Source organism: Podarcis vaucheri (assembly GCF_965113315.1).
Source record: "Podarcis vaucheri genome assembly, chromosome: 2".
In the NCBI taxonomy this organism is placed as follows: domain Eukaryota; kingdom Metazoa; phylum Chordata; class Lepidosauria; order Squamata; family Lacertidae; genus Podarcis; species Podarcis vaucheri.
This window is the reverse complement of record NC_138760.1, coordinates 58744582-58764509: the sequence shown is the minus strand read 5'-3', so window position 1 is coordinate 58764509 and position 19928 is coordinate 58744582. Positions and strand designations below refer to the sequence as shown.

Genomic DNA, 19928 nt, shown 5'->3' with positions numbered 1-19928 from the left:
CTCATGAGCATTGTGGGAAATGCCTTCCTGTCATATTCCAAGCACAGAGGTGAAGCCAACTGCATGTCTTCCAAAGCAATTGGCCCCAACCCACTGGTTAGAACAGGGATGGGGAACCTCAGGCCAAGTGGTCAACTGGAATCCCCCAGACATCTCTACCTGGCCCATGGGACTCTCCTCAGGCCACATCTCCTCTTCCCAAAACCACACCCCCTAGGTGGTCCTGCTGTGCACACTCCTTGAGGGTTTTTGCATCTTTGAATCCAGATGATGCTTCCTGCTTGCATGGATGGAAGATAGAGCGTATGTGAGAGTGTTTGTGTAGAAGCTGGCCTGGAGCAGAAGGGTGAAGTTCACTTTTTGAGGGTGTGCATTGATGAAAGGGGCCCTAGTTATATGTATACAGGAATAAATGAGCAGAAGTGACTAAGACTTGCTTTAGATTTAAATAAGCTGTTGAAGACATTCCTAAAATAAAACTGAGTACACATAAGAACAGCTATCCAAAATACGTCCCATATGTCTTCACACTTCCAATTGCAATATTTTTTTATTGATCCTTTTTATTAACTTGGGGAGATTGTTTAGTTTTATTTTTACTTCCCGGGTTGTTGTTGTTTTATTTTTGAGGCATTATTGCAGTGAGCCAGTAGAAGAATTTGCAGTGGATTGTGTCATTCAGTATCATTTTACGCTCCATCACATATTTCTTCTTATTACAGCCCAATTATTCACGGGTGCCATTTCTACTCTTACTGAGGGTTCATTACATTTGTTGCTTTTTACCAGAACAAATTCAATAAATATAGTTCAGTTGCCCTAAAACATCCAGCCATATATTTATATATAAATATATATTTATTTTTTTATAAACTGGCACTATGAGAAAAAACAGAGGGAAGCAAACCTGCCAAACCAATCCCTCCTCCTTAATGTCACCACTGTCACTAAGTACTTTTCATTCATTATCTCAGCTGCCTCCACTAAACAGCCCTTTAACTTTCTGGACTTTAATTGGTCCAACCTACTCCCAATCTGGGTAGAGTGATCTAGCAGGCAGGCACAGGGTGAATATAAAGGTGCGAAGGCCTGGGGGGAACTGGAAAAATGGGAGGGGAAGTCCCCCGATTTTGGGGGGGCTTTCCTGAGCTTTCACATCTCATTGTGTAAAGTAAGGCCTCAGACCTATTTTTTGCAAAACAAACTATGCTTTTATATTTCCCCCTATGTTTGGCCTATGCAAGTTTTGCCTGTACAACTTCTGACATAGCACAGGAGCCATGTATTTTCATGGCTCGGCTAACACACAGAAAGAGCCTGTTTTGGAAGTCTAAGGCAGGCCACCGGAAGAAGTTCAGTAAGCCTTCAGTTATACATGCCCAGCTGCCAGCCTGCATTTGGCTTGGTGGGTCACAAGTTGTGCAGACCTAATTTCGGTATCAGCTGTGAAATTCTGGCTTGAAAGCTACTTGCTACAATGTGGCTGCCTACATTATCTAAACCACAACCATCAGATCCTCCTGGTGTTGCCTGGTAAACAGAATAAATATAAATTAACTAGAAGGCCATATACAACAATGTGCATATAAATAAGTTACACCTTACCAGTTTGGATTCTCTGAACTTTCCCTGAAGACTGACTCTTCCTTTAGAGTAGCATACTGTGTCCATGTGAGGCACCGAGTCTTCATAGACATAATTCTATCCTGCTTATTAAGCCAAGATTCTTCTTCTAGGTAGACCTCAGGCACTTTCAGGACACTGATCTGTTAGACATAATGATTACATGTTTAAATAACGTCAAGGTGCTTGAAGAAAGAATGAGGAATTTGTTTATATTTAGCATTTGTTTCCATCCTCACACAATAAAACAATTAAGGACTGAAGCCACCCACAACATTTATCTCTTGATGCTAATACAGAAATTAAAAACTTTTAGCTGTTAGTGATGAAACCATGCAAACAATTAGGGACTTGTTCTCACGGCTCGGTGCCTAGTTAGATTTTGCCAACTGCTGCATCTTAAGCATCAGCTTAATTTATGTGACATTTTAGTTGCCCACATGTCCTGCTTAAAGTAATGTATTCTAACAGAAGACATTTGTCGACCATTGTCGACTCAAGACATAAACAGCCAAAACATTTGGTTCATTTTACATTCTGTTTGGTACCTGGAATTTTTATGTTTCCCCATCTGGACGAGGCATGGAAAAAAAAGGCAAACAGAAATGTGACAGAGAGAAATCATTTGAGTTTTGACAGACAGAATAAAGATTGCAAGTAAACAGTTCACAAAATGGAAGGTGATACATAGCAGAATGTAAATCCAAAGAGTTGCCAAGCTACAACTTTAGGACACAGAAAGTTTAAACGGAAGAAATCACTATCCTGTTACGATTTTTTAAAAAAGAATGTCCTAGATTATAAGGACATTGTTTTGATTTACTTTTCAAGCTCTCAAAATGGCAGATAAGAGTTGTTTTTGGAAAATGCTCTTTTAGGAACTAAGGGAAGGATACAGGATTTCAAACACAGTCCCATCCTCAGTAGTGGCTCATATGGGGGGCACAGCATCCTCTGGACAGCATTGCTGTTCTTGTAAATACAGGGATGGGGCAAATTGGTAGCAGCAAGGTCAAGGGGGCTCTGAGTGTTGGTGGCAGAAGCCCCACAGAAGCCTCTCTGACTTCCACCCCATCCAAGCACAGTGGTTCCACCAGGACAAGGCCACTTCCCCACACCCTCCTCGCCTCGCCCACATGAGCTGCTGTTGCCTAACCTCACGTGGTCCACCCAGGATACTTAGAACCTTCCTAGTTCAAGTGGACAATTCATTCTTTGTGGCTACAAACCTGCACCGTTCCCCCTATATCCTTAAAAACCAGCACGCATCAACCTTGACTGACATTAATTACCTACCTGTCTTAAGAAGTGTGGAATTACATTCTGGCACGTTGCAATCCTCCTCCGGTATATGATTCCTGTAGACAAATCTGAGCATAAAAGAACAAACCAACTTAACGAAAGTGCTATTTTGGAAAATAGAGATTTTTTTAATAGTAAGAAAACAAAACCAAAGGCTTGCACTATAGATGCAAGGAGCAAGGCAAGGAAGCCTGAATGTGGTAGAGGGATTCAATGTCCCTTCTTTTCAGCAGCCAAAGGACTCCAGCCCAGTTGCCAGATGGACCATGATGAAAACATTTAAAGGGTTATATGCTTAGTCCCAAAACTATAGTATGTTTGCCCACCTCAACACATACAAAAAACCCTACTGGGCAGGGGACAGATGGTGTGGTTCAAACATTTTATTGGCATCTATGCTGGCAATGACAAAGCACCACACAATTCCAAATCCGAGCTTCACAGATTTGGCTAGAACTGCAATGGAATTGCTCTACAATTTAGCTGGTAGCAGTTGGGGAGTTAATTTTCGAGGCTCTCATGTTGCTAGCTACAAGCTTCAAATATCTTCCTGGGTCAGCACTTCAGATCAAAAATGGCTTGTTCTGCTCACTCTGCATTCTGAAATACATCCTAAGAGTACAAAATACCTCTCCACCCACCATTGTCAATGTTTGAGGCCTAAAGCAATTCTCTCGAACAATTAGAATTTATTTTTATAATGAGTTGGGCCAGTGACAAGAACAAAGCTCCCTACCAAAGAAAGAAAGAAAAGCCCCACCGCCTCTAAAACCCTTCACAAATTATAGTTATTGAGCTACAATAAGAACGTGACCGGCTTCCAAACTCACTTTGCATGTTAATATTTAATGATCCCAATCAAGTCCAGAAGCCTCAGGATGATGTTAATTGATGATCTGACTAGGCACACAGCCCGGTGGAAAAGGAGTTCTCAGGAAGAGACAAATCTCTCCCGCACAAAGTTTATCTGTGTTTTTTTCTTCCCCTGGTTTTGTTCCTGGGAGGCAGCATTTTGCAGTAGGCTTTAAATAACCACGCTGGCAGTATATTTGTCTTTCCCAATGTGACACATTTACAAGGGGTCATAAACTGGTATTTCCCAAGAGAAAGGGATGGCTAAAACTATTATTATATATAATATGCAATGGAAAATCCAGAATTTGAGCCTCTCTTTTTTTTTTTCCAGTGGTGGGGGAGAATAACTAAACTCAAAAGACTGAAGTGAATGGTGGGAAAAATGGGAAAGGGGAGATTTGTGCTGAGAGCCCTGCCTGCCTCAGCTTCAGCTACTTGGAGCAGAGATCATCTTTTATGTAGTCCTTCTGCAGCATCTGCATTGGGGAGGGGGAACAACACTAATTCCTTTCCTCCACCCGGGCTGCTCCTACTTTCTGTTCTTCTGCCATCTCAGTATGAGAGACTTGGCTGAGAAGAGGGTTCTTCTGGGAGAACAGAAAAAGCAGTCTGGCTGCAATAAACTTGGTCTGCAACCGCTTCCTAATGGTGGGCAACTGGGCAATTTGTCTTCAAGAGCCAGTTGAGGCATGAGGGCAATGCACAGAAAGAACAAGAGCCAGGGAGATAGTTCACAAATTGCTGTCTCCAAAGTGCTCTGAGCCACAGAGGCTGAATGTCAGAAACAGGGATGAATATTTATGGATTCTGACTGCAAATTTAGTAATGGGTAAGGGTTGGGTGCGGGGAAGAATTCAGGAGGTTCAATGCGAGATCACCTGATCCACAGCTCCCAAATGAAGATGCAAGCAATTCAGTAACTACTGCCAAATTGGAGTGAAGTGGTCCAAGGGCAGCTTAAAAATTAGCTCTCAGTAATCACCCACCTCTATATATCAGTGGATCAGCTCAACCCATGAGTGCCACACAACCCCTTCAATCTCTGGAAGTGGCATTTTTACAGCTGCCCCATAACATTTAATCTGAACTTGTTAGAAATTGGTGTTTTAGTGTGGCAGCTTTTACACTCAAACTCCCTCACCATTAGGCAGGCCTTTTCACTATATTCCTTTCAGGGCCTGCTGAAATCTTTTCTATTTAGGCAAGCCTACCCAGACATGTACTCCAGGCAGGCAAAGAAGATGAAGGTATTCTGGGGTAGGCAAGGGAGACCTTTCCTCCTATCTCCATTTACCTCACAACCTTAGCAGCACAAGTACAGAGGACTAGAGGCTGAAAGAGAACCCTACTGGTTCAGTATCACCTGCCTAAACCAGAGGCCCTGTAAGTCAGGGCATGATTTGTGCCAGCTGCCTCAAGCAATGTGTGAGGTGAGATTCTAGACAAGGAATAATTTCCATTACATTCAGAAAAGAGAAAGCAGCACCTCCAAGCTGCATACCTGATCCTTCGTCAAGAGTGCAACCACACAGAATAAGCTTGTGCGCCTATCCCCCAGCTGGAAGAACTCCTAGCCGAAACCACCCCTTCTAGCTAGATTTAATTTCAGTGTGCTTTCCCCCTCCATTTAGCTCCAAGGTAGAGCCAAGGGTTACAACATACTGATGACATTTCACCCCAAACCTCTGAGTAACCTTAGTTGCTGCTCTCGCGTACCTGTAAATTACTGAAAACTTTCTGGAGCCTTCTAAGCAACAGTGAAGTGTCCAACTTACCTGTTTTCTCTTCTACTGTTTTTACAGCCGTGACATGCTTCTCCATGGGACTTGGATACTAAAGGAAAAGGCAAGAGAGTACACATCACAATTTACAGTATTATGTGTTAAACACTTTGGGAAACGTTTTTCCTGAAAAGTGATGCATACGTTAATTAAATCAGTAAGTAGGTACATAAAAGGAAATTTCCTACTCACTGATAAAATCCTATTAGAATTTGCATGGTATTTCTCAACAGATCTGAGTGTGGTGGCTGATTTATGCTAGGAGTTTGCTGTGATTGTTTAAGCCAATTAAGAAATTTCCCCTCAGGAAAACAACAAACTTCTTTAAATGGTCAGTTAACTCTCTTCACTATTGCCACACAAAACACATTACGCACATATTTTAAAATTGAGATCTAGGTTACAAGATGCCTTCAAAAGAGTAAAATGAATGAGATGGTAATTTTAAACCTGTGTGATATCCTCCAAACTCCACCCACTACCCACATCAAATGAACCCAGGCTTTTCAGATGAAGGCTATGCACATCTGTGAGCCGTGATGAAAAACTGGAACCACACCAGGGTGGATTTAAGGACTTAAAACCCTTTGTGGTGTGAGGAAAACAACTGGATGAATCTACCCTAAGAGTTGCATGGGGGAATTTGAAATGCATACTCTTGCATGCTCAATCCATTTTAACAGCCTTAAAGCTCATCTTAAAAGAAGCTAACATCATTCTCTTCCCTACACAACCAGTAATCAATTTTGAAATAGAAAACCCGGCCTTTGAATTTCTGTATCAAAACTCAGAATCCACCTCTTTCCATTTTAGGATACAATTTGAATAGTAATTATACTTCAACTCCCCCCTCTGCCACCACCCTAGGCATTTCATTTTATGTGGGACGATGGAGTAGTAGTGTGTCTATTTGACAGGGTAAAGTGTCAATATGATCACAGGGTGTGTCTTGAATCTCTCAATCTTAACACATTGGCCAGGTTAAAGTACAGCTAGAAACCATGGTTTCTTTTCATAGAATCATAGAATCATAGAGTTGGAAGAGACCACAAGGGTCATCGAGTCCAACCCCCTGCCAAGCAGGAAACACCATCAGAGCACTCCTGACATATGGTTGTCAAGCCTCTGCTTAAAGACCTCCAAAGGAGGAGACTCCACCACACTCCTTGGCAGCAGATTCCACTGTCGAACAGCTCTTACTGTCAGGAAGTTCTTCCTAATGTTTAGGTGGAATCTTCTTTCTTGTAGTTTGGACCCATTGCTCCGTGTCCGCTTCTCTGGAGCAGCAGAAAACAACCTTTCTCCCTCCTCTATATGACATCCTTTTATATATTTGAACATGGCTATCATATCACCCCTTAACCTCCTCTTCTCCAGGCTAAACATGCCCAGCTCCCTTAGCCGTTCCTCATAAGGCATCGTTTCCAGGCCTTTGACCATTTTGGTTGCCCTCCTCTGGACACGTTCCAGTTTGTCAGTGTCCTTCTTGAACTGTGGTGCCCAGAACTGGACTCAGTACTCCAGGTGAGGTCTGACCAGAGCAGAATACAGTGGCACTATTACTTCCCTTGATCTAGATGCTATACTCCTATTGATGCAGCCCAGAATTGCATTGGCTTTTTTAGCTGCCGCGTCACACTGTTGGCTCATGTCAAGTTTGTGGTCAACCAAGACTCCTAGATCCTTTTCACATCTACTGCTCTCAAGCCAGGTGTCACCCATCTTGTATTTGTGCCTCTCATTTTTTTTGCCCAAGTGCAATACTTTACATTTCTCCCTGTTAAAGTTCATCTTGTTTGTTTTGGCCCAGTTCTCTAATCTGTCAAGGTTGTTTTGAAGTGTGATCCTGTCCTCTGGGGTGTTAGCCACCCCTCCCAGTTTGGTGTCATCTGCAAATTTGATCAGGATGCTCTTGAGTCCATCATCCAAGTTGTTGATAAAGATGTTGAATAAGACCGGCCCCAAGACAGAACCCTGTGGCACCCCACTAGTCACTCTTCTCCAGGATGAAGAGGAACCATTGATGAGCACCCTTTGGGTTCGGTCAGTCAGCCAGTTACAAATCCACTGAGTGGTAGCATACTCAAGACCGCATTTTACCAGCTTCTTTACAAGAATATCATGGGGCACCTTGTCAAATGCCTTGCTGAAATCAAGGTAGGCTACATCCACTGCGTTCCCTTCATCTACCAGGCTTGTAATTCTGTCAAAAAACGAGATCAGGTTAGTCTGACATGACTTATTTTTCAGAAATCCATGCTGACTATTGGTGATCACAGCATTCCTTTCTAGGTGCTCACAGACTGTTCGCTTAATGATCTGCTCCAGAATCTTCCCTGCTATTGATGTCAGACTGACTGGGCGATAATTATTTGGGTCCTCTCTTTCCCCCTTTTTGAAAATAGGGACAACATTTGCCCTCCTCCAGTCTGCCGGGACTTCGCCTGTTCTCCAGGAATTCTCAAAGATGACTGCCAGTGGTTCTGAGATCACATCTGCCAGTTCTTTTAATACTCTTGGATGCAGTTCATCTGGCCCTGGAGACTTGAATACATCTAAACTAGCCAAGTATTCTTGTACTATCTCCTTAGTTATTCTGGGCTGTGTTTCCTTTGCTGAATCATTTGCTCCAAATTCTTCAGGTCGGGCATTGTTTTCTTTATCGGAGAAGACTGGGGCAAAGAAGGCATTGAGGACTTCAGCCCTTTCTGTGTCCCCTGTTTGCATTTCACTATCTTCTCCTCTGAGTGACCCCACTGTTTCTTTGTTCTTCCTTTTGCTACGGACATACCCATAAAAGCCTTTTTTGTTGCTTTTAACCTCTCTAGCAAGCCTGAGTTCATTCTGTGCTTTAGCTTTTCTGACTTTGTGTCTACATGTGCTGGCTATTTGTTTGAATTCCTCTTTGGTGGTTTCCCCCCTTTTCCATTTTTTGTACACATCCTTTTTTAATCTTAACTCAATTAAAAGTTCTTTAGATAGCCACCCTGGCTTCTTTCGGCACCTTCCATGTTTCCGTCTCATTGGTATTGCCTGACGTTGTGCTTTTACTATCTCCCTCTTAACAAACTCCCAGCCATCATGAACTCCCTTTCCTTTTAGTATTACTGTCCATGGGATCTCACCCAGCACTTCCCTAAGTTTTATGAAGTCGGCTTTCTTAAAGTCAAGAAATTGAGTCCTAGTATGCTTGGCTGCTCCTTTCCGCTGTATAGTAAACTTCAGAAGAGCATGATCACTCGCGCCTAATGATCCTTCCACTTCTACCCCACTAACCAGGTCATCAACATTGGGTAGGACCAGATCTAAAATGGCTGTTCCTCTTGTTGCTTCTCCCACTTTCTGGACAATGAAGTTGTCTGCAAGGCCAGTGAGGAATCTGTTTGACCTTATGCTCTTGGCTGAGTTTGACATCCAACAAATATCCGGGTAATTGAAGTCCCCCATTACTACTATCTCCCTTCCTTTTGCATGCTTGGCCATCTGTTCCAGGAAGGCATCATCTATGTCCTCCATTTGGCTTGGGGATCTATAGTAAACTCCCACAATGAGGTCTCTGTTATTCTTCTCTCCCTTAATTTTGACCCAAATGCTCTCACTTTGGCTTTGAGGTTCTAAATCTTGGATCTCTTCACAGGTATACACATCCCTGACATATAACGCCACTCCTCCTCCTTTCTTGTCTGGTCTGTTTCTCTGAAATAGATTGTATCCCTCCATTATTACATTCCAATCGTGGGACTTATCCCACCAAGCTTCAGTGATGCCTATTATATCATATTTAGTTTGCTGTAACAAGAGCTCAAGCTCATCTTGTTTATTTCCCATGCTTTGCGCATTAGTGTACAGACATTGAAGTCCATTAATCATTCCCCCGTGTCTCTTATTTAAGGATTTTTTCCTCCCACCACTAGGTCTGCGTGCTGTTTGCTCCATTTGGTCTATGACATTTGGATGATCATCTTCATCAATTGATAGACTCCTACCTTCAGGAGCACTGTCTCCCTCCCCCACATTAGTCAGTTTAAAGCCCTCCTGATGAGGTTTCTGAGATTTTTGGCAAAAACATTCCTCCCAACCGTTGTGAGGTGCAGCCCATCGCTTGCCAGAAGTCCATCTTCAAGAAACTGCAGTCCGTGATCTAAGAATCCAAACAGTTCCTGTTTACACCATTGGTGAAGCCAGCTGTTCACTTCCACTATTTTTTCCCTCTCTCCCTGGGCCACGTCGTTCAACTGGGAGGACAGATGAGATGACAATTTGTGCATTTAATTGCTTCAATTTCCTGTCTAGAGCCTTGTAGTCTCTTTTGATCTTCTGGAGGCTATTGCTTGCAGTGTCATTGGTTCCCACATGAGCCAAGAGGAAGGGGTATTTGTCAGTGGGTTTTATGATTCCTTGCAGTCGTTCAGTTACATCTTGGATCTTAGCCCCGGGGAGACAGCACACGTCCCGAGACATCTTGTCAGGCCCACAGATCACTGTTTCTGTTCCCCTCAGTAGGGAATCCCCTATCACCACTACACGCCTCCTCTTAGGTTTGGTCTGGGTTCTTCCATGAGCTGTCCGTTCCAAGGTCGCCTGCACATTCCCTGAGGACTGACTTTGCTGCTCGTCTTCATATACCTGATCGACTGTAATGAGGGAGAGATCCTCAAATGGAGTCTGTTGTTCATCTTCCATGCTAGGGGAGAGGACTTCAAAGTGATTGTGTATTTCTAAACAATCAGAGCGAACCCTGGGCCTCCTACTTCTTTGAGTCATGTTTCTCCATATATCTGGCACCTGTGTTGGTGAACTAGCCTCCTTCTCAGGGGTGTCCCCTGTCTCCTCCTTGGTGGAGACGGTGTTCTCTGTTGCTTCCAAGAAGAGCTCCAGCTCTCTAATTCTTTGGAGCATAGCTACACATTCCTCCAGTTGCTGCACTTTGTCTTCTAAGAGAGCAATCCACATACAATTGCTGCAGGTAAAGCTGCCTGCAACCCTTGGTTTCACATACACAAGCTGCAGCAAACCTCGGGCTAATGCACAGAAGGGACTTGTTGCATGCCAAAAGAGGTGCCCACTTTCAATATAAACCAACTGAGTTTTCCCCTGACACATGAAGCTGGGGCACAGTGATTTGTTTCCAACTGTATTCTGAGACCACAAACTGAAACCATGATATGGCTTTTAAAAAAGAAAGAAAGAAAACCCACAGCTCCCCAAATGTGTTCAAAATTGAACAATATTCCAATCTCCTTCTCTGAAAATTGAACCAGGAAGCGGGGGACAGGAAGACAGCACAAAACTGATATTAGATAAAAGATAGTAGTAGTAAATGGGTTGTACAGTGATGATAAAAGCCAGGTAAATATAAATCCCAAATGATAAAACATGGTAAAACTCAAGAAGAAGATACTAACTGAACTATGCATTTCTATGTTCACTGTAAGAAGTTTCATTAAGTGACGTATATGGCAGTTAAATCTGATGCTTCCATGCAGCTTGCTGCTTTCAAATGGTAAGTAACAGTCTAATTACATTATCAATGAAACTTACAGTCTATAAGACCCATTCGTGTGAAACAAAAAAGCCATTTGCATAACTCTTCCACTAAATAGCAGACTCTATTACCCAAGTATTTAACTAGGAATAGACTCAATTTTGTGCACAGCTTAATATAAGGGAGATGAGTTAAAAGCTTATGAGTATGTGGACGGTTTAACTATTAGCAGCACCACAGCTTTCCCCATGTCCATAATGCCTTGTTTATAAACAGAATGCAGAAAACCCAAGAGGAAGAAATACATTGATTGAGCAAGCTGAATAAACTCTCTGTTGGATATATAGGTTATGTGCTCATGCTGGGATAGCTCAATCAGTAAAGCAAGAGACTCTTAATCTCAGGGTAGAGGGCAAAAAGTGGCAACCCCACATTGGGCAAAAAGACCCCCCCTGCCTTACAGTGTCTATAATTCTATAATTCTACCATTATATCAGCTACTTGCATTCTAAATTGGTGAGTTATGTGTGTATGACCTGTTGTGCCTCAATCACCTGACCAAGGAAAAGAGAAAGCAAGAAAGATCTCACATTTCCATTCCATACGGTTGTACCATGTAACAGTTGGAGATGATGATTACCATATAAACCCTACATGTGAAAACAATTTAGCTACATATAGCTATCAGTTACATGTAAAAAGAGAGAGAGGAGGAGGAGGAGGAGATCCCAGAGATATGTAGAATGGTAGCATTCTTCACTGCTTGGTGGGCATTTGCTTTGCACAGGTGAAATATATGGATGAGTGAGCTTAGCTGAAAGTTCTGTTTTACTGGTGAGCACTGTTAACATTTCTTTCCAAAAACAAACGAAAACTTCTTCAACTAGACCACAGCCTTCAAAAATGATATGATGCCATCTCGTGGTCAACTGTTCAAGTGCATCAAATATGCAAGTAGGAGACAGCAACCAGCAAGGGGTGTGTGTAAAGGGAAAAACATGCACTGTGGCTGTTTATTCCTGGAATCCCTACAGATTAACTGATGCTCATCAGGTCTTCCAAAGCTTCAAAACTGACTGCTTAGCAGATTTCACAGTTGAATGAGAAAGTGGCGTCCTTATGAGGTGTCTTGTAAACCTGCTACGAATAAGGTACCAATCACAAGCATCCCAGGTTGGACCCATATTGAATACTAGTGTGTTATTATCACCAAGCTGGAAGCTTTGTTTTAAAGTTAGACAGCACAACCGTCTTCCATCAGAGACCAAAGATACAAAAGGTTTTACAGTGACCCAGGAAAAGGTTAGGCTCATGTTTATCACAGAGGCATAGGAGCTACTTCTCTGTGGTATAATATATCTTATGTCAGAACCACACAGAACCTGTCTGCAGAATAGTATATAATATATAATGAGCATACATTAGATATAATCTTCATTCTTAAGATCACCCACAGGTCACAGCAATCCCTATGATTTATTGCAATTATGTGATTCACTTTGCTGGGTGCTCCAATATATTAATTAGACGTATTAAAAAGATTCAATTTTCCTGAAAATTTAACAGATGCCATGCTACATTAAGAAGAGGCCAACAATTCAGGAAGCTTGCATGTGGAGAAGACTTTGGAATTTCTTACTGGGACTGTAATTCTTTCTCTCCCCTTCTACCATCCTCTACAAAGCACCAGGTCACAACTGCTTTTGAAACTCCACTCCAATGACACTATAAAGACGTTTGCTTATGATACAGCGAGAGGCTGTTTTGAGAGGGAGATGAAAGCACTTCTTGGTGTGAAGATCAAGTAGTGCTCATCACTGAATTCTGACATATGATGAGCTATAATGGTGACTTTCCTGCTCTGTTGAAAAAGATGGATTACTTTGAAACTCTGTGTTTGCATAGTATGCAATTATTGATTAATATTGTTTTTGCTTTATGTACTGCTTTTTCTGAAAAACATTTGTTTTCCATACAAACCTTCCACAAAGACAAAATAAAGTAAGTATCACAAAAGTCAGCATGAATTCACTTTTCAAATGGGACTTCCAGCAAGGTTAAGAGAAGACACAATCCTTAGAATATGATGAAAACCAAAATACAATGCAAGCACGCTATATAACATTCACAAACACATAAATGGCTTAAATTAAATCATAGCAAGAGAACCATCTAGTCTTCTAGTTGACTGCACAGAGAATTCAGCATGGTTTAATATAATTTGTAATGATAACCAAAATCCTTCAACGCAAGAACTGAGTTGATATTTAAGTACACATGCTCAAATGCAACTAAAAAAATGGAAGCATCACAGGACTGCAAAATATATTTGAAGGATTCTCTTTTAAATCCCAGTGGGAAAGAAATCAGTTCCAACGATTTCAGGCTTCGAGGATATCACAGCAAATAAATGTATCATAAAGTAAACTCTAGTAAATGCGTGGCACAGCTAGTAAGAGAACACATATCAAACACAGTAAGGGGCTGACGAGACCAAAAAAACAAACAAACCAGTAGAAGTCAGAAACCAAGTTGCCATTTTCAAAATCTATCTAAAGTGGCTGGTATTTTATTTTACTCAAGGTGAAGCATCCACCCGCTTCAGATCTCATTCCTTCTACATTAGTAGTTATGGCACAGAGCAAAGATGAGATTCCACGGGGTCCTTGTGCATGATTTGAGCAATTGAAACAGCTCCCTTTATGTTGCTGTCCTTACAGTAGCCAAAGGAGTGAAGATATAGAATCATAGAATTATGCAACGGCTTGCCATGGGAAGAAAGACTGCTCACCGTATTAAAAAAAAAAAAAAACTTTGACAGTTGAAGAAAGGCATGTTGGGAAAGAAAGGTGCAGAACAAATGTCAACACTCAGGAGCAACTCATACATACATACACACACACACACACCTAAAGTAGGTACAAAAACTGTAGGAGCATCATAGGTGTGGGTTTTTTCCTCAATTAGTAATCCTCTTCTTTGGTGATCACTCGTAGCCGAGAAAGATTGTCTTCCATAAACACGGGTGGAGGCCAATTGTGGATCCACATGTCCTTCCACAGTGGGGACATTGGCTGCCAATGGCTGCCACACAACATGTTTACGTGGATGTGATGGACAGTGAAGAAATGTCCCCGTCCCCCGCACATACACACTAGCAACCAGAATTTATGGCTCAAATGCTGGGGGGAAATGCAGTTTACTCACAAGGATTAAGTTAGCATTCCTCAGAAGATTACAATTTTCCCCCAAATTAGTTGCCTCAACCCTTCAAAAGCATTTCTCACATTCCCATGACCAAGCACAGGCACGTTTCACATTTTCTTGGGCAGGAAAACTAAAATGCTTTCTGTTTTCAATATTATTAGTTACTTTCAAGGGACACGGGTGGCGCTGTGGGTTAAACAAGAGAGCCTAGGACTTGCCGATCAGAAGATTGCCTGTTTGAATCCCCGTGAGGGGGTGAGCTCCCGTTGCTTGGTCCCTGCTCCTGCCAACCTAGCAGTTTGAAAGCATGTCAAAGTGCAAGTAGATAAATAGGTACTGCTCTGGCGGGAAGGTAAACAGCGTTTCCGTGCGCTGCTCTGGTTCGCCAGAAGTGGCTTAGTCATGCTGGCCACATGACCTGGAAGCTGTACGCCGGCTCCCTCAGCCAATAAAGCGAGATGAGCGCCACAACCCCAGAGTCGTACACGACTGGACCTAATGGTCAGGGGTCCCTTTACCTTACCTTTACCTAGTTACTTTTAAGTTTAAAACTACAGGTCTGTCTCAGCGCAATCTGGTGTTCAAGATCAAGTCAAAATGTTATGGAGTGACAGCCTTCCCACACAATCATACCTCTCAGGCTATTTACAGATACATATTGCACACAGAAGTTCAGTTTTTACTGCTGAGGAGTAAATGCTACTTTCCCTTGCATCCACTCCTCAAAAACACACATACAGCCTCTGAATCAAATGCCAAGTGAACCTTCCTTTTTTGCCAGCTGAAGCATGCTTCAGGTGAACCATAGTCCTTTCTCTATCATACATCTTGGATAACAGCTTAACACATTTTCTGTTTGGTCCTAATAAAGGTATTATCCAACTATGGGTTTCTGGATTTTTATTTTCTTATGGATCACATGGCTACCCTAGGGGTTTTTTATGTGCTAAGATGATACCTGTCTAGATTCATCTTCAGAGTTTGTGGTTTTTTAGAAAACGAATAATCCAAACTAACATTTTGCTGCTGTCAGAGACAGAAAATGCAAAACTATAGAATGGTCACACCACAGCTGCATCCTAGTGAAAATGAGAAGGAATTCTACTAAGTATTTAGGCAGTCAAAAAGGAAAAAGATTTGTCAGTATACTGGACTGGAGTAGTAGAGCCAACACCATCTCAGGGTTGCAAGCAACAACCCAAATGAACCAAGGAAACTGGCAATCAATCACTAGAGAAAGAACAATTAAATGTATGCCTAACAACAACAGATCATGCAGAAATAAATGACCTATCTGGTGTAGATAACAGCGGCGTACTGCATGAAATCAGCTGACATACATAGCATTTACAAATCCTGGACAATTCTGAATCAAAGGGTGAAATCAGTCTTTAAAATAAAAATAGCCACCTCATTGATTTTAATTGAGCAGGTTTGCAGCTTACAGTGGAAAGGCATGACCCAAACTAATAGGAATTGTTTGACTCAATACTTCACACAAAGATTTGGATTAAATTAAAAACCAAAATACACACATGAAGAAATGCACTGTGCAAAAATTGCACTGTTACTAGAGACAATGATGATCTGTAAAGATGGGGGTCACATTAATTACAAGAGAAATGCACATGCTGAGAAGCAAAACTAGATAAAAATGAAACTGGTAACAGAAGAGTTTGCAATAAAGCTTACATTGCTAGATATAAGGTGGAAGAATACCTCAGTGGCAGTGCCTCTCCAATCTCTTACATTCAGCATCAACAGAAAGTAGGAAGAGAAAGTATGGTGCAAAAACTACAAGCCTGCCAGTGAAGTCATTCCACTGGATGAAAAGTGCCAGGTTGCTAAAAAGTTGTCCTTTTGTACCCCTTGAGCAGAGGAGAGATAGTATTGAGCAGGGTCATCTGACCTTAGTATGCCGATTAAAAAACTGGCAAAGAAATAGCAATTACTTTTAAATTTCAGTTTCATTTCTCAAAAGCCACAGCTAGAGGGCAATAAAGTCACCATATTATGAACATCTATAATTAAACAGTTTCTATACTTCTATTCAGATTAACAATAAAAGAATAGGAAAATACACATAGGAATTGAACACCGAAGCCAGACATCAAACACAGATGCATGTAACCTCTTTTTTTTTTTTTTCTTAAATGAAAATAGCCCTTTCTAACCAGCTGCTATCAGGTAAGACCAGCATGTAAGGGGGAGCGCTCAAAAGGAAGATGGCAACTCCCTAAGGCTCCTTTTTCATTTTAAAAGATTGGTAGGGGAGAATTAGGCATCTGTGTGTAACATCAAGCTTGCCCCCAAGAGTCAATCTAGTGTTCTTCTGTGAGCGCTTGAAGCTTCGAGAGGCTGGGATCTCTACCACTTGCAACGGGGTTAAAGGTAAAGGTAAAGGTACCCCTGCCCGAACGGGCCAGTCTTGCCAGACTCTGGGGTTTGTGCGCCCATCTCACATCTATAGGCCGGGGGCCAGCGCTGTCCGCAGACACTTCCGGGTCACGTGGCCAGCGTGACAAAGCTGCATCTGGCGAGCCAGCGCAGCACACGGAACGCCGTTTACCTTCCCGCTGGTAAGCGGTACCTATTTATCTACTTGCACTCGGGGGTGCTTTCGAACTGCTAGGTTGGCAGGCGCTGGGACCGAGCAGAGGGAGCGCACCCCGCCGCGGGGATTCGAACCGCCGACCTTTCGATCGGCAAGCCCTAGGCGCTGAGGCTTTTACCCACAGCGCCACCCGCGTCCCTGCAACGGGGTTATGAACAAGTAAAAAAGACACAGAGAAAACTCCTGGTGTGTTTTACCTTCCCCAAACCTCAAGGCCAAATGAGATAGTAAGACCCAGCCTGTGATGCACTTTAGAGAAGAAACAGCAAGAGCTTCTCCTCCCTGGAGGAATTTATGTAAAGGATGTGGAGTCATCTGTCTGGGACACTGCTGTCCCACCATGCATTGAGCAGGCCACTGATCAAGCTCTCTTGCAGCTCTGTAATTCTATTATTTATTTAAAAGAAACAAGAGATATACTTGCTACTCCCTTGAGTCCCAAGGTAGAGGCAGTGCATTATCTCTTATCTAGGTTTGGGAAAGGTAAAAATAATAGAGGTCTCTCCCTCTAGTTTTTGTCATCTAAAAACCACACACACCATAAAGACTTTGTTTCTCCCTAAAGCTCCACAACAAGCACCAAAGGCTTGGGAAAGACAGTCTTATATTACTTGCACTCAAGATAATTCCCCCAGTATGCTGATGACACCCATTTTTCATTTATGTTACATCAGTAATGACTTGTGAACTGATGGAGCTCTAGTGAGGAGTGCATGCATGCCCTAAATTATTTGAATGCATAGCACACATACCATTTTGGCATACCTGAAACATTTTTTTGGTTAGTTTGAACATAGGCATTTTGGTGGCAGTGTTTGAAACTCTCATTGTTCTGGGTGCATTTTGTGACAGAGAATTTCATTGGCGTGAGCAGTTTCTGAGCTCTGGGTGCAGTACTGCGCCTAAGATTTCAGATTAAAACTGCAGAGTGGAAGGAAAGGAGGACCTTTCTTTGCCTCCCCACTTCCAGCCACTCTCTGAAGACTGGAGAAGAGACCCTCTCAAGAATATTAGGGGGGTGGGCAGGGGAAAGACTAGACCATGTGAAAAATGAACATAGGTGCAGTTCATTCATTTTCAGCTTTCTATTCTTGCTATAAAAAAGTGAAACTTGTTTGATATCGCTTAAAATCATTTAAGGTTTAGAATTTCTTTATTTCCTTCTGAGGAAACTGATTAGTTCAGTGAAATGAGTTTTGTAGCCGGCATCTCGTTAAGTCTTTGTTTAATTTTAGGTTAATTTTTCCTTAATTTTTTTGATTTTTGTTATTTAATTCAATTCTATAGTTGATTATTTCTCATTTCAGGGATTTTCACGGCAATTCTTTTGTTTTGTGTAATTTCTTGGTTCCGTGACTGTCTTTTTTTCATAGGTTTAGCTTTTGGCTTTCATATCTCAGTTTCTAACACTGTTTGGTGGGCAATCCTGTCCTGTGATGCAGCCAGCCAGGAGTGGACGTTAACCCCCAGCTGCCCCTGCAAGTTCTGGCTGCCTGGGCATGGCGGCAGCACAAGGGGCTGCAACCACCACCCAGCCAGCCAGGATGGGGGTTTGCAGCCACTCTACCCTCAGGACTAGGTAAAGGTAAAGGTACCCCTGCCCGAACGGGCCAGTCTTGACAGACTCTGGGGTTTGTGCGCCCATCTCACTCAAGAGGCCGGGGGCCAGCGCTGTCCGGAGACACTTCCGGGTCACGTGGCCAGCGTGACAAAGCTGCATCTGGCGAGCCAGAGCCGCACACGGAACGCCGTTTACCTTCCCGCTGGTAAGCGGTACCTATTTATCTACTTGCACCCGGGGGTGCTTTCGAACTGCTAGGTTGGCAGGCGCTGGGACCGAGCAGCGGGAGCACACCCCGCCGCGGGGATTCGAACCGCCGACCTTACGATCGGCAAGCCCTAGGCGCTGAGGCTTTTACCCACAGCGCCACCCGCGTCCCACCCTCAGGACTGGTTGCAGTTAAATAGGGGAATACAGATGTTTCTCGCACATCCTGCAGTCTGTTTCAGTCTTAAGATGACAGTGCAAAGAACTGTGCCTTTATAGTTACATCTTATCAATATGGTTACACAATGTATCAATAAACAGTAACATAACAGTACAGTATTCATTTTATTATTTACTTATTGCATTTATACACCACCTTAATTGCCAAGGCATCCAAGGCTGTTGACAGTTCAAAACATTAACACACAAATGATACAAAATATTCTCAGGCCAACTTCAGAAGCGGATGGCACTAGCTCCCTGCCTTCGATTCCTCTCTTCTGCTTTTACTTGGAGCACCTAAGTCTTAAGCATCCCCAGGAATGGTTGGGGTAAGGCTGTTCACGCAAGGCCACTGAGGTTTCCTCTGGGAGCTGAAGGCAATGTGTTCACTGGCCTGGACTCCTTTGTACTAATGGTAGCACGTTATTAAATGGTAGCAAAACAGTTTGACAAAAGCAGCAAATTAATATGTGATCCTGTGCATTCCTTCTTAAAAATAAACTCATTAATTTCAATAGGGCTTGCTTCCAGATGTGAGCTCCAATAATCTCACTTTGGAAATACAAAAAATAAGTCATTTTCAGATTCCATCTCTGGCATTCTTGTTTTTAAGTAACCCAAGATAAGGGTTTCATTTGAGCCAAGGTTTCAAACCAGAACCAGATGTGAATGCTATGGCTAACTACCGTATTTTTCGTCCCATAGGACGCTCCGTCCCATAGGACGCACCTGGTTTTTTTGGGGGGAAATAAAGGAAAAATTGTTTTCCTTTATTTCCCCCCCAAAGCAGGTCGGGGAAACAGAACCAGGTTGAGGAACAGCGGGATGGCGGCGCTGCGCCTCCCTGCTGTCCCCCGAGCTTGTGGGGCTGGCCGATGTCTGCCCCGCGCGAGGGGCGCTCTGCATCAGGGCGCTCCACCCGCCGGGAGGCAGGCTGCTATCCGCAGCGTGGGGAGCCCTGCGGGGAACTCCTGCAAGGCTCCCCACGCTACGGATGTCTGCCCGGCGCGGGGGGCGCTCTGCTTCAGGGCGCCCGACACTCCGGGAAGCAGGCTGCTATCCGCAACCTAG

At 43.0% G+C, this 19928-nt stretch overlaps 1 protein-coding gene across 3 annotated transcripts in view; it reads right to left on the bottom strand.

Annotated features, from left to right (window-relative positions):
- Positions 1-19928, bottom strand: part of PRELID2 (PRELI domain containing 2) — a 66345-nt gene that overhangs the window by 43632 nt on the left and 2785 nt on the right. For all 3 annotated transcript variants that reach the window (XM_082213530.1, XM_082213529.1, XM_082213528.1), the window contains exons 2-4: positions 5556-5613; positions 2920-2993; positions 1606-1766 (exon numbers count right to left, since the gene is read on the bottom strand). In XM_082213530.1, the coding sequence (XP_082069656.1) occupies positions 1606-1766; positions 2920-2993; positions 5556-5613 (293 nt within the window). The remainder of the gene's footprint in view (positions 1-1605; positions 1767-2919; positions 2994-5555; positions 5614-19928) is intronic.